The sequence below is a fragment of the Phycodurus eques genome, chromosome 10, assembly GCF_024500275.1.
Source record: "Phycodurus eques isolate BA_2022a chromosome 10, UOR_Pequ_1.1, whole genome shotgun sequence".
Classification (NCBI taxonomy): Eukaryota; Metazoa; Chordata; class Actinopteri; order Syngnathiformes; family Syngnathidae; genus Phycodurus; species Phycodurus eques.
The window spans coordinates 7693589-7707549 of record NC_084534.1 but is presented as its reverse complement, the minus strand read 5'-3'; the positions used below and the strand labels follow the sequence as shown (position 1 = coordinate 7707549).

At 41.3% G+C, this 13961-nt stretch overlaps 1 protein-coding gene across 2 annotated transcripts in view; it reads left to right on the top strand.

Annotated features, from left to right (window-relative positions):
* cdh4 (cadherin 4, type 1, R-cadherin (retinal)) overlaps positions 1-13961 on the top strand; it is a 221371-nt gene that overhangs the window by 172338 nt on the left and 35072 nt on the right. For both annotated transcript variants that reach the window (XM_061688683.1, XM_061688681.1), the window contains exons 5-6: positions 282-437; positions 6265-6409. In XM_061688683.1, the coding sequence (XP_061544667.1) occupies positions 282-437; positions 6265-6409 (301 nt within the window). The remainder of the gene's footprint in view (positions 1-281; positions 438-6264; positions 6410-13961) is intronic.

The window sequence follows — 13961 nt, the reverse complement described above, 5'->3', positions numbered from 1 at the left end:
TCCCCTCGACAGTAGTCAGGATGCAGACCAGCATCTTTACGACAACTCGATGCAATTACTTTTTGTCCGCAGCAGGGTTTGAACCGTGGCCTTCTCATCCCAGAGAAGTCTTTTTGGAACGCAACCGTCCCATCAAGACCAGCTCTACTTTTTTCAATATACAGTACTTTATGAAGTTCTTCTCTGATGAGACAACAGCCCAGTGGTCATGACTTGGAATCAGCATATTTCAAATAAATAAAATGTTCTCATTTGATTTCCCTCTCTGTCTCTTCCCTCAGATTCGCTCAGACCAGGACAAAGATGTTGGCATCCGCTACAGCATCACTGGGGCAGGTGCTGATCAGCCCCCTAGTGGCATATACAACATAGACCCCATCAGCGGCAACATGTTTGTCACCCAACCCCTGGACAGAGAGGAGAGAGCCTCCTTCCATGTAAGGCAATAAATAAAGAATTGTGTTTCTTTTCTGCCAGATTGACTTTTGCAATCAAGCTGGTCTATTTAGCTCCCAATTGTCACCAACTGAAATGTCGTCCCCCGTTTCCTCTTCTTCTGTCTACATTTCATTTCACCATTGATGTCCCTGCACGCCAAAACCAAAACACAAGTCGGAGCACGTTCACAGGACTTTGTGTTCCATCCCTCCATCCTCTCAGGGCTCTGATTGATGCCCAAGCCAGCAATGAAAGCCAGAATTCTGTGACAATACACACTTCAGCTGTCATTTAGACTGCACAGGATGACGCGAACAGAGAAAGGTGGAGAAGCACTCAAAAGTTTACTCCTACCATCAAAGACTACGCACACGCTTGTGTGTGTGCCCTTATAAGCAGTACTATGATTGATGTGCTGTGTGTTTGCTAATGGCATAAGCAGGTCGACGTCCCTCTACCCGCTTATTGTCCCCTTGCTCTTTGTATTTCTCCCTTTCACCTTTGTGGACAGCTGCTCTGTTGAACCAAGACACCTTGACACAATGCTGCAAGCACACCTTTGAGCACTCCCCCCTATGCCAGTGACAGCTGTACAGTAAACCTGCATGCAACCTACTGGGTTCCTCATTACATGCACCCATGAGATGCTGAAGGATTGAGCTTCCCCTCTGGAACCCGGTGTAAACAGCTTTGTGCATGTGTGAATTTGATATGCAGACCACATGAGAGCTCCTTTAACATTAGGTCATTGGTTAATATACGGTACACACGTTACAGGTTTCAGTTTGTATGGCCAAAGAGTGTGACAAGGTGTGCTCAAAAATCACTCCTGCGATGCCTGCGTGTCTGTCAGCATGATAGATGGCCGTGCTGCTGATGGAACTAATTCAAATGCATACGCCTGTCTCAGAGGAGAGATGGAATAAAGGAGAGTTGATCACTTCAGCGTCTCTGTCAACACACATACACACATATACAGATTATAGACATCAGTGTGCACATACAGTACATGCCGTATGAACAAACAAATCTTCAGAGGACTGTCTTCGTGATTGAAGTGTCTTGTACTTTCGAGGGTGTTTTCCATTTTCTTTCAGATGAGTACCTTGTTACCATATGTGCTTTGGAAGAGTGAATAAACATTATTGTGTGTTCATTGACTGCACACAACTAGTGAATTGGGATCAATGACACAGCCAGATTATTAATCCCTGGGAAGGAAGAGTCACACGATATGCACACGATTCTTATATGACACTGTCTGTTCAGAAGTGTTTTAGTTTGAGGACTCTTCAAGTTGAATTGGGCTCCTAATTAGACTTGTGTGGACCCATGCTGCTTGCCATGTGATGAATGATTTAGGGTTAGAGAATGTTGCAAGCGATTGGCCCAAGGGAAATTTATCCCATCTCTCTTTTTTATTTCAACTTGGCAGGAAGTTCCAAGCACTGCTGAGCTTTTATGGGCCAAACTTTGCTTGTTAGTTCATAGCTCGGGTGAAAAGAGAAAAGAGCCTGCTGTTTTTGACAGACTAGCACCAGGGGGAAGTGGAGAGAGTGGATCATGGTCAGTGCTTTAGCTTTGTCAGAAAAACCTCTTGTGACTCAGCAAAGCAATCGAGCAAATGACATAACACACACATTTCAGTGGGCCTCATTCACAAAGGACATTTCACTTGTATACTTTTCAAGAATGCATTATTTGACCAATATACTGTATGTATTATATTGAATAATACAGAACTATATATATAATAGTTTACCTACAAACATTCCAGAACATTCCTTAGCATGAGTGTGACAATTTAAAGCATTCCTTCCTTGTGTTTTCTTTAATTTCACTGTAATATATTATTGTATTTACATCATCCATCCATTTTCTGAGCCGCTTCTCCTCACTAGGGTCGCGGGCGTGCTGGAGCCTATCCCAGCTGTCATCGGGCAGGAGGCGGGGTACACCCTGAACTGGTTGCCAGCCAATCGCAGGGCACAGACAAACAAACAACCATTCACACTCACAGTCATGCCTACGGGCAATTTAGAGTCTTCAATTAATGCATGTTTTTGGGATGTGGGAGGAAACCGGAGTGCCCGGAGAAAACCCACACAGGCACGGGGAGAACATGCAAACTCCACACAGGCGGGGACGGGGATTGAACCCCGCACCTCAGAACTGTGAGGCTGACGCTCTAACCAGTCGGCCACTGTGCCGCCTGTATTTACATCAGAACTATTAATTTAATGTTAATTAAAAACTCTAAATTGCCATCAGTTGTGAATGTGAGTGTACAGTGGACCCCTGCTATTTGCGGGGGATAGAGACCAAACCTGACCACGAATAGCGAAAATCTGCAGATAATTGATGCCAATTATACAACTCCAATTCCAATGAAGTTGAGGTATTGTGTTAAACATAAATAAAAACAGAATACAATGATTTGCAAATCATGTTCCAATTATATTTAATTGAATAAACTACAAAGACAAGATATTTAATGTTCAAACTGATAAACTTCATTGTTTTGAGGAAATAATCATTAACTTAGAATTTTATGACTGCAACACATTCCAAAAAAGATGGGACAGTTGGCAAAAAAGACTGAGAAAGTTGAGGAATGCTCATCAAACACCTGTTTGGAACATCCCACAGGTGAACAGGCTCATTGGGAATAGGTGGGTGCCATGATTGGGTATAAAAGGAGGTTCCCTGAATGACACAGTCATTCACAGGCAAAGATGGGGCGAGGTTCACCTCTTTGTGAACAAGTGCGTGAGAAAATAGTCGAACAGTTTAAGGACAATGTTCCTCAACGTAAAATTGCAAGGAATTTTGGGCTTTCTTCATCTACGGTCCATAATATCATCAAAAGGTTCAGAGAATCTGGAGAAATCCCTGCATGTAAGCGGCAAGGCCGAAAACCAATATTGAATGCCCGTGACCTTCGATCCCTCAGGCGGCACTGAATTAAAAACCAACATCGATGTGTAAAGAATATCACCACATGGGCTCAGGAACACTTCAGAAAACCAATGTCAGTAAATACAGTTTGGTGCTACATCCGTAAGTGCAACTTGAAACTCTACTATGCGAAGCAAAATCCATTAATCAACAACACCCAGAAACGCCGCCGGCTTCTCTGGGCCCGAGCTCATTTAAGATTGACTGATGCAAAGTGGAAAAGTGTTCTGTGGTCCGACGAGTCCACATTTGAAATTGTTTTTGGGAATCGTGGACGTCGTGTCCTCTGAGCCAAAGAGGAAAAGAACCATCCGGACTGTTATGGATGCAAAGTTCAAAAGCATCTGTGATGGTATGGGGCTGTGTTAGTGCCAATGGCATTGGTAACTTACACTCTGTGAAGGCACCATTAATGCTGAAAGGTACATACAGGTTTTGGAGAAACATATGCTGCCATCCAAGCAACATCTTTTTCATGGACTCCCCTGTTTATTTCAGTAAGACAATGCCAAACCACATTCTGCACGTGTTACAACAGAAAATATTATAATAAAAGAGTGCGGGTACTAGACTGGCCAGCCTGCAGTCCAGACCTGTCTCCCATTCAAAATGTGTGGCGCATTATGAAGCGTAAAATACTACAACGGAGACCCCGGACTGTTGAACAGTTGAAACTGTACATCAAGCAAGAATGGGAAAGAATTCCACCTACAAAGCTTCAACAATTAGTGTCCTCGGTTCCCAAACGTTTATTGAATGTTGTTAAAAGAAAAGGTGATGTAACACAGTGGTAAACATGACCCTGTCCCAGCTTTTTTGGAACGCATTGCAGCCATAAAATTCTTAGTTAATGATTATTTGCTAAAAACAATCAAGTTTATCAGTTTGAACGTTAAATATCTCGTCTTTGTAGTATATTCAATTAAATATAGGTTGAACATGATTTGCAAATCATTGTATTCTTTTTTTATTTATGTTTAACACAATGTCCCAACTTCATTGGCATTGAGGTTGTAATTTGATTGGATTTGTTTTTCTTTAAACCCCGCAAAAATCTTGAGTAGGCAAGGATAAATCACTAAAAAGTGTTTTCGAGGTTAGTCCCCCCCCCCCCCCCAAAAAAAAGAGAAAAAAAACAATAACAAAAATGGAAAACTAATTGAAAAAAAATAAAAAATTGGAAAAGAATTGGTCATAGTCAGATTACCAGTGGTGGCAACCATATAAATTGTGTAGAGTATATGCAAGTTGCACCCGCAGAGAAAAACAGTCGAAGCTATGTGTGTGTAAATTTTATAAAAGTTTGGTTCTGTATCATTTAAAAGGACATGGGCAAATACAAGATGGATATCTCCTGTGGTCCACTTATGCCAAAGCTGGCCCAACAGAATACCGATGTTATTTCACACATACTTTTGCAATCTGCCCATGTGCATATCTTCCTTCAGGCCCACAGATCACATTTAATTGTTTTCCACCAGACATTGAAACACACATATTTTACCATCTGCAGGGCATATTCAAAGTAACACAGACAGACACACACACACACACGCAACCGCAAGCACACGCACTCGCACACACACACACACACACACACACAAAGGACCGACACATACATTCTGGATATCACATATAAACCCACAAACTACACGGCCTACGTAAACAAAGTCATAAATGAATGTAAAGAAAAATCTGGCTTCGTTATCAGACGTGTTTGCACACAAGCAATCCCACTTATTGAAGTCACGCATCTTTCAGTGTGCCATATTCACTGCTGAGAAAACAGACTAGGCTGTTCTGTTTGTTGTCGTTGTTGCTGTGGTTCAGCCAATGGGAAAATTATGTTTTGAGGGTCATTAAGTGGCTCAGGAAGGATCATTTAAATTGCCGTGGGTCTCCCAGAGTGTATCTGCACCTGCAACAGCACTCTGATGATGTGTAAATTGACTTGCATTGGTAGATGTTTTAATACATTTTGATTGGCAAACACTCGATTGACGTGGTTGCCATTCAAGCAAATGCTGCTTTACTGTCAGTAGTCTTCTTTAACACCTTTATGACTTGGCATCTGCTGCCACAGTATGTAGGTTGGGTCAATTAAGGAGAGCACTTTTTTATAACGGGTGTGAAAACTATTTCCGCTAAGATTTTTTTTATGATTTTGTAGAATTAAATTAATATATACGCAGTCCGTATACTACAGCCTAGTTAAATACTGTATACTGTATGGTCATTAAAGTGCATCAATTCCTGTCAGATGTTTGTGGTTGTGGGAGAGAAGCGAGTGTGTGAAAGCAGCCCTGTAGATTAAGAAAACTCATGTGGATGATGATTACCTTCGTCAGATCTGTCCAAAAAAAAAAACATCTTCACCGCCACAACTGCTACCGCCATGCCTATGTGAGTTTTATTTGCTTCATCAAGTAAATTGTTCTGTTTCTGTTTCATGCACATTTACACATTGTTTCTCTTCCTCTTTGTCTATTCCTGCCGAATAGACAAAAGCAAAAGTCAGAGATGTGCTCAAAAAAACAGCTCCCTTATTTGATTTTAGCGTCAGATATTTAAGTGGCTCAGACAGTTCACTTTTTTTTTTCCTTTTCCATATTGGCTATCCATGTCAAGATAGGAGCAGGACTTTTTTGCCCTATTGGCAGACAAGACAGAAAACATTAGCCAGTTAAATGAAGCTGTCAATTAACAAAGTCAAAGTTGGACTGAGAGCTTAGCATGCATGGTTTCATTGTATCACTCCAGTGGCCTGCTGTCAAAATCTGTGGCGTGATAACTGAGTATTCTTTCTGTTCATTTACAGAATTGAATTATAATGATGGTGTCATTGTTTGTTTGCATGTGTATTCACAGCTGCGAGCCCATGCAGTGGACATGAATGGCAATCAGGTGGAGAATCCAATTGATTTGTACATCTATGTGATTGACATGAATGACAACAGACCCGAGTTTAAGAATCAGGTGTACAATGGCTCTGTGGCTGAAGGATCCAAGCCAGGTAAGACCACAGCAGGTGGGGGGAATATACAGTGAAACCACAAAAACAAAATAAATAAAAGCTAAATCAAAATTCAGGACGAAGAGGTCATGCAAAACTATGCAGTATCATCAAAAGATTAAGTTTGCCTGTGTTTTATTTTACTGTATGTTTGGCATTTTACGGCAGTAGGATTCCCGCGGTGGCCCGATACTTTTGTCCAATTTCACTCCGCAAGTAGTTTGGCTTACAAAGTTAAAGTGGTTACATATCTTTCTTCTTCAAGAATGTGAGACAATGTTTTAATGAGGCAGCTCTGGGATGTAAAAACCTTTGTATGTGTGCTGGAGTCTTTTCCCAGCTGACTCTGGGTGAGGGGCGGGGTACACGCTGGACTGGTCGACAGCCAATCGCAGTGTTATTGTTTTCATGAATTCATATGAAATGTTGGTTTTCTAGCGGCACGGTGGAGGACTCACAGTTCTGAGGACCGGGGTTCAATCCCCGGCCCCGCCTGTGTGGAGTTTGCATGTTCTCCCCGTGCCTGCGTGGGTTTTCTCCGGGCACTCCGGTTTCCTCCCACATCCCAAAAACATGCATGCTAGGTTAATTGACTACTCTAAATTGCCCATAGGTGTGAATGTGAGCGCAGATGGTTGTTTGTTTGTATGTGTCCTGCGATTGGCTGACAACCAGTTCAGGGTGTACCCCGCCTGCTGCCCGAAGATAGTTGGGATAGGCTCCAGCACTCCCTTGTGAGGTTAGGCGGCTCAGAAAATGGATGAATGGATGGATGTTAGTTTTCTATTCCAGCCCAAATCGTTTACCCCATAAATGAAAGCACACCATGAAAGTAAAGATTGTATAATTCTTCAGAAATTGGAGAAAATACAATATTTTGTGTTACTGGGGGAGAACATGCTCTTTGGTTGGTTTATTTGTTGGATTTCAATGGTTCAAATGTGATTTTTTTTTTTGTGAACTTTTCAATGTTTCAATTCATTCCTTAATTTTCCGTACCGCTTATCCTCACTAGGGTCGCGGGTGTGCTGGAGCCTATCCCAGCTCACTCTGGGCGAGAGGTGGGGTACACCCTGAACTCGCAGGATACATAAACAAACAACTATTCTCACTCACATTCACACCTATGGGCAATTTAGAGTATTTAATTAACCTACCGGGCATGTTTTTGGGAGGAAACCGGAGTACCCGGAGAAAAGCCACGCAGCCACGGGGAGAACATGCAAACTCGACACAGATGAGGCCGGATTTGAAACCGGGTCTTCAGAAATGGGAGGCAGATGTGCTAACCAGTCTTCCACCGTGCTGCCATGTTTCAGTTTGTCCACAATTTGCTGTTCTCGAACAAGGAGCCGAATGTCAAAATTGGCAACAGGTGTTGGATTAATGAATTGAAGAATACATTTCCAGGTTCAATTAGAATTCTTTTTTTAAACAGTTCTCTTCATCATTCTTTTCACATTTTGACATCATGAGACCAAGACGACGCCTAACAATTGATCAATAGTACCTCGTGTTTGTAAGTCTTCTGACAGGATGTTCTCAGAGGGAAGAGGCCACTGAGTTTTGAGTGTCACCGAGTGTCATCAGCAGGTTGCAGCAGAGATACAGAGAGACTGGGAAAGTCAAAGGCATCGAGGTGGACATCCTCGGAAATTGAAAAAAACACTGCTGCGAATTGTGATGTTCAGCTCTGTATTTCACAGAGTATTTGTATCAATATTTTCCTAAATGCAATAAATCCATTTTGATTTTTCTGAAAAATAATTAAAAAATGGCCATTTAGTTACCAAGACCGGCAAAGTGTCTTAACATTATGTTCAATCAAATTGAATAGTCATGGCATGGGAAGATCAAACATTTTTCAGTTTGGTTTTATTCTTGTTTTGGAATAGTGCTTTTTCTTACACAAAGATTCTCCTCGTAGACCTTACATTTGTCTGGACATAATATCTATACCAAAACATTTCACTGCTGTCAGGCCAACACCTCCTATGTCCAAATTTGGTCAAGTTAATATTTTTTCACAGATCGGAACTATTGGTCAGTCCCCATGTGGGTATGTTATTTTTACAAATTATCAGGACACGACATGATGTGGGAAATGAGCAAGGCAGCGCTACTGACGAGTGGTTTCGGTGTGATTCTTTTTAGTGTCTAAACCCCTGTAAGAACCTGTGAGTTGATATGTTAGTATAACCTGTGTTGTTATTAGTGTGGCACAAGCAATTAAAGCCTATAGCGTGTCTATCGAACTTATTAGTGAATGAACACCATATCATGTTATATATGTGAGTCAACTGGTGTACGGAGTTGCTGCACATTGAGGAAGGGTGGGCCCCCTCCACCTGCAAGGGGGCGCTAAGCCTGCGAGCCCGTCCAGCGAGGAACCCAACCAGGGGGGGCGCCACATTTGGAATATTGGCAGAGTTCGTGAAATATGAAAACGGACATTTTATCTTCAGATAAAACCCTGAATGGAAGCCCACGGGTTGCAGTACTCGCAAACGCCAGTGGGTGGCACCTTGTCGATCTGTCCCAGCTTGGTCTCCCTGGAGAAAGGGTCCCACCTTTTGGTCGCTATCTTCAAAAGAAGGAAAAGAGTCTTTTTGAAAACGGGAATCCAAATTTGACGGGAAGCTGTTAATTAGGTTTAGTTCCAGTAGGGGTCTTCTAGTGGCTGTCCCAAACAGCAGGCCCTCTTGGAAGAATGCAGCTTATCAAGTTGTGGCGGAGGTTTTGGCAACTGGGTCAGAGTCTCTCCACTAGTTATGTTTTTTATCTACATGAAGATATTAGCTACGGTAGTAAACTTTTATCATCGTCATTAGTATAAGTAGCACGCAATTGACAACTAGTGCACAGGTTTGCCTCACTTGCGTTCCCATCCATATGGTGGGATGCTGAGCCTGAGTTGTGATGACCAGTAGTCCTTTGACTTGTGCAGCAAACCCACATTTTTAGTGTTGGGGTTTGTTTGCATCATTAGATATTTAACAATGTACATATTTTTATCAAATTCTGTGAGACCATGGACAAATATAGTTCTTCCCTGAGTATTAGGAAACAGAACTGTGGTCAGTGCCAAACTAAATACGAGAGCAGAATATTTAAGTAGATTTCTTGTCTCGACTGGACGAACTCTTGTTCTAACAATCAGACCCTGAGGACCCATGTTTGTTTTCACAGCGTTCAGTTATTGTTCTGTTGCAAAGTTTAATCTAGAGGGGATTTGTAAACAATATAGGAAGGCATGACGTGTGTCTGTGTGTGGGTTTCTTCTCAGTGGAGCATGGATCTATATACAGAGCATCTAATTAGTGAGAGCAACCAGACATTTCATTTTTTTCCATTTCATCATTGTCATGCCCGCTGCGTAGTAAAAAAAAAAAAAAAAGGGCAATCGTGTTGCATTTTGAATACAGTTTTGATGAGAATGTGTTTTGTGTGTTTAAAAATTAACAGGAGTATTAGTATAGTTGCCGTAGTCTGTTCCAACAAACTCAGGTGTTAACTGGTTGTTGTAAAAGAAAATGTGTTTTGTGTTGTTGCTTCTTGAATTGATTTATATTCATGAAGAAATCACAATGACCAAACTAGATCAACTGTGCTTTAGTAAAAGTTAAATCTCTCGGCTTCACTGATAAAGGCCGCAGTTAAGGCTTCCTTCAGGCCAGGTGATGTCCAAAATACTAGATATTATGAAATGATGTAATTAATTAGTTGCTTTGTAAATAAGGCATTGCAGTTTATTACATTGGAATAAAAGGATAATATTTGACACAATAGGCTATGTTCTTTTTTATTCTTATTCAAATATTTGTCTGTCCACAAATAGCTATATAGGGCTCCATTTTCCAGACTAGTGCAAATCCGGTGTGGCGCATAGCATATCTCTGCGAGGGGCGCGGGTTTGACCGAGTTGTCGTAATCTCGCGGACACGCGCAGCCAGCGTATTTAACAAAAGGGGTTATCTGCGCCCATGGGCGGAAACACTGCCCATTTTATTTGCAGCCAATCAGAGCGGCTTATTCATTCATTCCCTTTAAGTAAGGTGCATTGACGGTCGCGCAATTCGTGTTTGTGCCCCCCCACCAGTGAACTGTTTTCTACACTGACGTCCGGTGTTCACATATGAACGAAATACATCTGATCCATCCCACATGTCCTTGGAGCTTGTGTATCATATGCTCACTCTGCGAGGAGGCGAGCTAGACTTGGTTTTGGTACTTTGGTGGACCAATGTACCCGCAGCGCATTTAAAATGGGACGTCTGCTCTGGTGTAGGCGTCACCACAGTCGGTTTCAATCCTCTCCAATCGAACCCATGCGAGACAAGAGCATTGAACGTTGGTGGTATTCAAGCTAATCGGTTAATACAGAATGAGCTGGTGAAAAAATTGACGGAAAGACGGACTTTCTAACACCATAATTTCACTCCATGGGGGCCAACATCGAAAAAAAGACACATACAGTATAACGTAAGCGAGTGATGCACATAGAGCAGAATTAAAACGCATAGTTACTTTAACACATATTTTTCTCATTTATTCAAACATTGCCAAGGAGAAAACATACATACGTTGAACAGCATCACTGGGTTGTGCATCTGCAGACGCACTTATCGAAGGTTCAGTGAAGCACTCCAACACATCTCCCAAACTAATGTAGCGTGAAAGCCACCAAAGAGAGCTACAGGGAACCATTACCATCACCAGATGTTACACTGCGGGGGAAGCAAACCTTCAGCAAAGATCAATTTGAGCCGGCATTATTTGTCACCATGTGTCACCACAACACTACCAAACCTATAAGCTTGGCTCCAGAATAGTTTCTTAACCTGCCAAATGTCTGTTCCCATCTCTGTGTGTTGCTTTTCCAGTTAACATGTCTTCACTCTTTTTTTCAATATTATACACAATTCACATCAACAAAATGCTCTCTATGAGCTTTATATTACTCAAAATTAGAGGTAATTGCTTATAAAATGTATTTGTATGAGCTTCAACATTCATGATATCTCAATCATCTCCAGTAGTTTGCTATGTTTTTATCTGAGAAAGATTTGCCTTAACTACATAACAAAGAGATACTTATGACTTTAAATATCAATTATCCAAACTAATTACGAGTTTTTCCTTTGTTTTGGGAGAAACGTTCTAGAACAGTGATTCTCAAAGTGCGGTACTAGTACCACTAGTGGTACACGGGATCACTCTAGCGGTACGTGAAAGAATCGTTGCACTGTACAGCTCAGTTGTATTCAAATGTTTTACTGCAGTTTTTGTATATTTAGGCGCTGCGTTAATGTTCAAACTGTGCAAAATGTGACAGTGACTTGCCATAATATTGTTTTCATGACTACATAGACCTACTACACTACTGTATTTTAATGTTAGTCATGATGGTGGGACTTGGAGCCCTCAGTATTTTTTTAGGTGGTACTTGGTGTAAAAGGTTTAACGACTGTTCTAGAAGCACTAAGAATCCATTCACAGGTACTACATATGCACCGAAGCATGTTTTACACAGTTTATATATTATATATACCTATATATGCCTCAGAGTGTGCACATATATACAGTAATTTAGCATATGCAGTATTTTACACTAAATTCCACCCAACTACCTCATACATTTGGACACAACTGCATATAAACACATCACTGAATGTACAACACTCTGCCGAACGTGACTACTCTTTTTGTTTTACACTGTTCTTGCTTGCACACTATTCTTGCTCGGAATTATGCTAATTGAACTTTTTTTATTATTTGAAGCTGGCTGCGAAAATTTTTTTTGTGATAAATCGCATGGATATTTATTAATTCTTATTATTACAATTCAGTGTGCAGACAGAAGCAAAGCAAGCTGTGAAAAAAAGTGTGGAGGATGTGTAAGGGGATTGTGCCGGTGTTTACAGAAAAATCTGTTCGTCCCGAATCCCACAAACATGCATGCTAGGTTAATAGAAAACTCTAAATTGCCCATAGGTGTGAGTGCGAATGGTTGTTGGTTTGTTTGCCCGAAGATAGCTGGGATAGACTCCAGCACGCCCACGACCCGCGTGAGGAGAAGCGGTCCAGAAAATGGATGGATGGAGACATGCAGCGACATTGGCCGACCTCGCCTCCTCGTAACCTCCTGGTCGCAAGTTTTCTGGTCGCAGATTTTTCGGTTACACCGTCACTGGGATATTGATGACAAGGGGAAAAGTGTGTGTGTTAAACAAAGGTGTTTGCTAAAAGGTGCTCAATCTATTATATTCCGTGCAAAAGTGATATTTTGATTCAAAACATAACCAGAAATCTTACAGTCTGTGAATTTTTAATTATTGAAATTCATATTCAGGTTTTGGCATTTATGTATTTTGTGGCTGCCAAATATTAGAGTCATGCAATGTAATCTTCTCTGATGGAGTTGGAAGAACTGTTGTTTTGCAATCAGTTGTTGCACATTATCAATCAAGAACTGATTGGAATGGAAAACATTTCAAACGATACATTCAAGGCCTACAATAATAAGACTTTTCCCAAAAGTATGCAATCACGTTAATCCAAACATCAAAGTGATACCTTTGTTGATAGGTAAGTAATCAGCATCCATTAATGATGTCGGCGCACAAGCAACAGGTTTAGTTTTAGTTGCAATATACCATAAACTGTGTTGGGGAGTAACTAATTACATGTAACTATCCATCCATCCATTTTCTGAGCCGCTTCTCCTCACTAGGGTCACGGGGGTGCTGGAGCCTATCCCAGCTGTCATCGGGCAGGAGGCGGGGTACACCCTGAACTGGTTGCCAGCCAATCGCAGGGCACATACAAACAGACAACCATTTGCACTCACACTCACACCTACGGACAATTTAGAGTCTCCAATTTATGCATGTTTTTGGGATGTGCCAGGAAACCGGATTGCCCGGAGAAAACCCATGCAGGCACAGGGAGAACATGCAAACTCCACACAGTCGGGGCCGGGGATTGAACCCGGGTCCTCAGAACTGTGAGGCTGATGCTCTAACCAGTCGGCCAACCGTGCCGCTACATGTAACTAGATTATGTAAATTAATGATCAAATGTGTGTAATTGTAATCCATTACTCTACCGGGAGAAAACGTAATTAAATTGCAGTTGCTTTTAGAAATTTCCAGGATTACATGTTCAGTTACATTTGGAGAATAACTCCAATAGCTTTTTTTTTTTTTTTTTTTTTTTTTTTTTAAATATCACTTCCTCCTTATAAAGCCGACGCTTGTCAGTGTCTGACATATTTTTCCAACTATAACTCGAAGCTCCACCTTGATGGTGCAATCTTTTACGGTAGTTTGTCTGAGATTTTTAAAAGGTTAGAGTCCTCGTTACACTTTTGAACACATAAAAACAACATTGAGTTTTGAATTTCATCTTTATAATTTGGGATTTTTTTTTTTTATGGAACAACAAGTGATATGGCCTTTTAGAGGATAATCCAAGGGTCCTGTTGAGAAAAGTCGTCAAAATGTTATCAAATGTAATTGGTTATATTATTTTGAAAAAGTAACTGAAATAG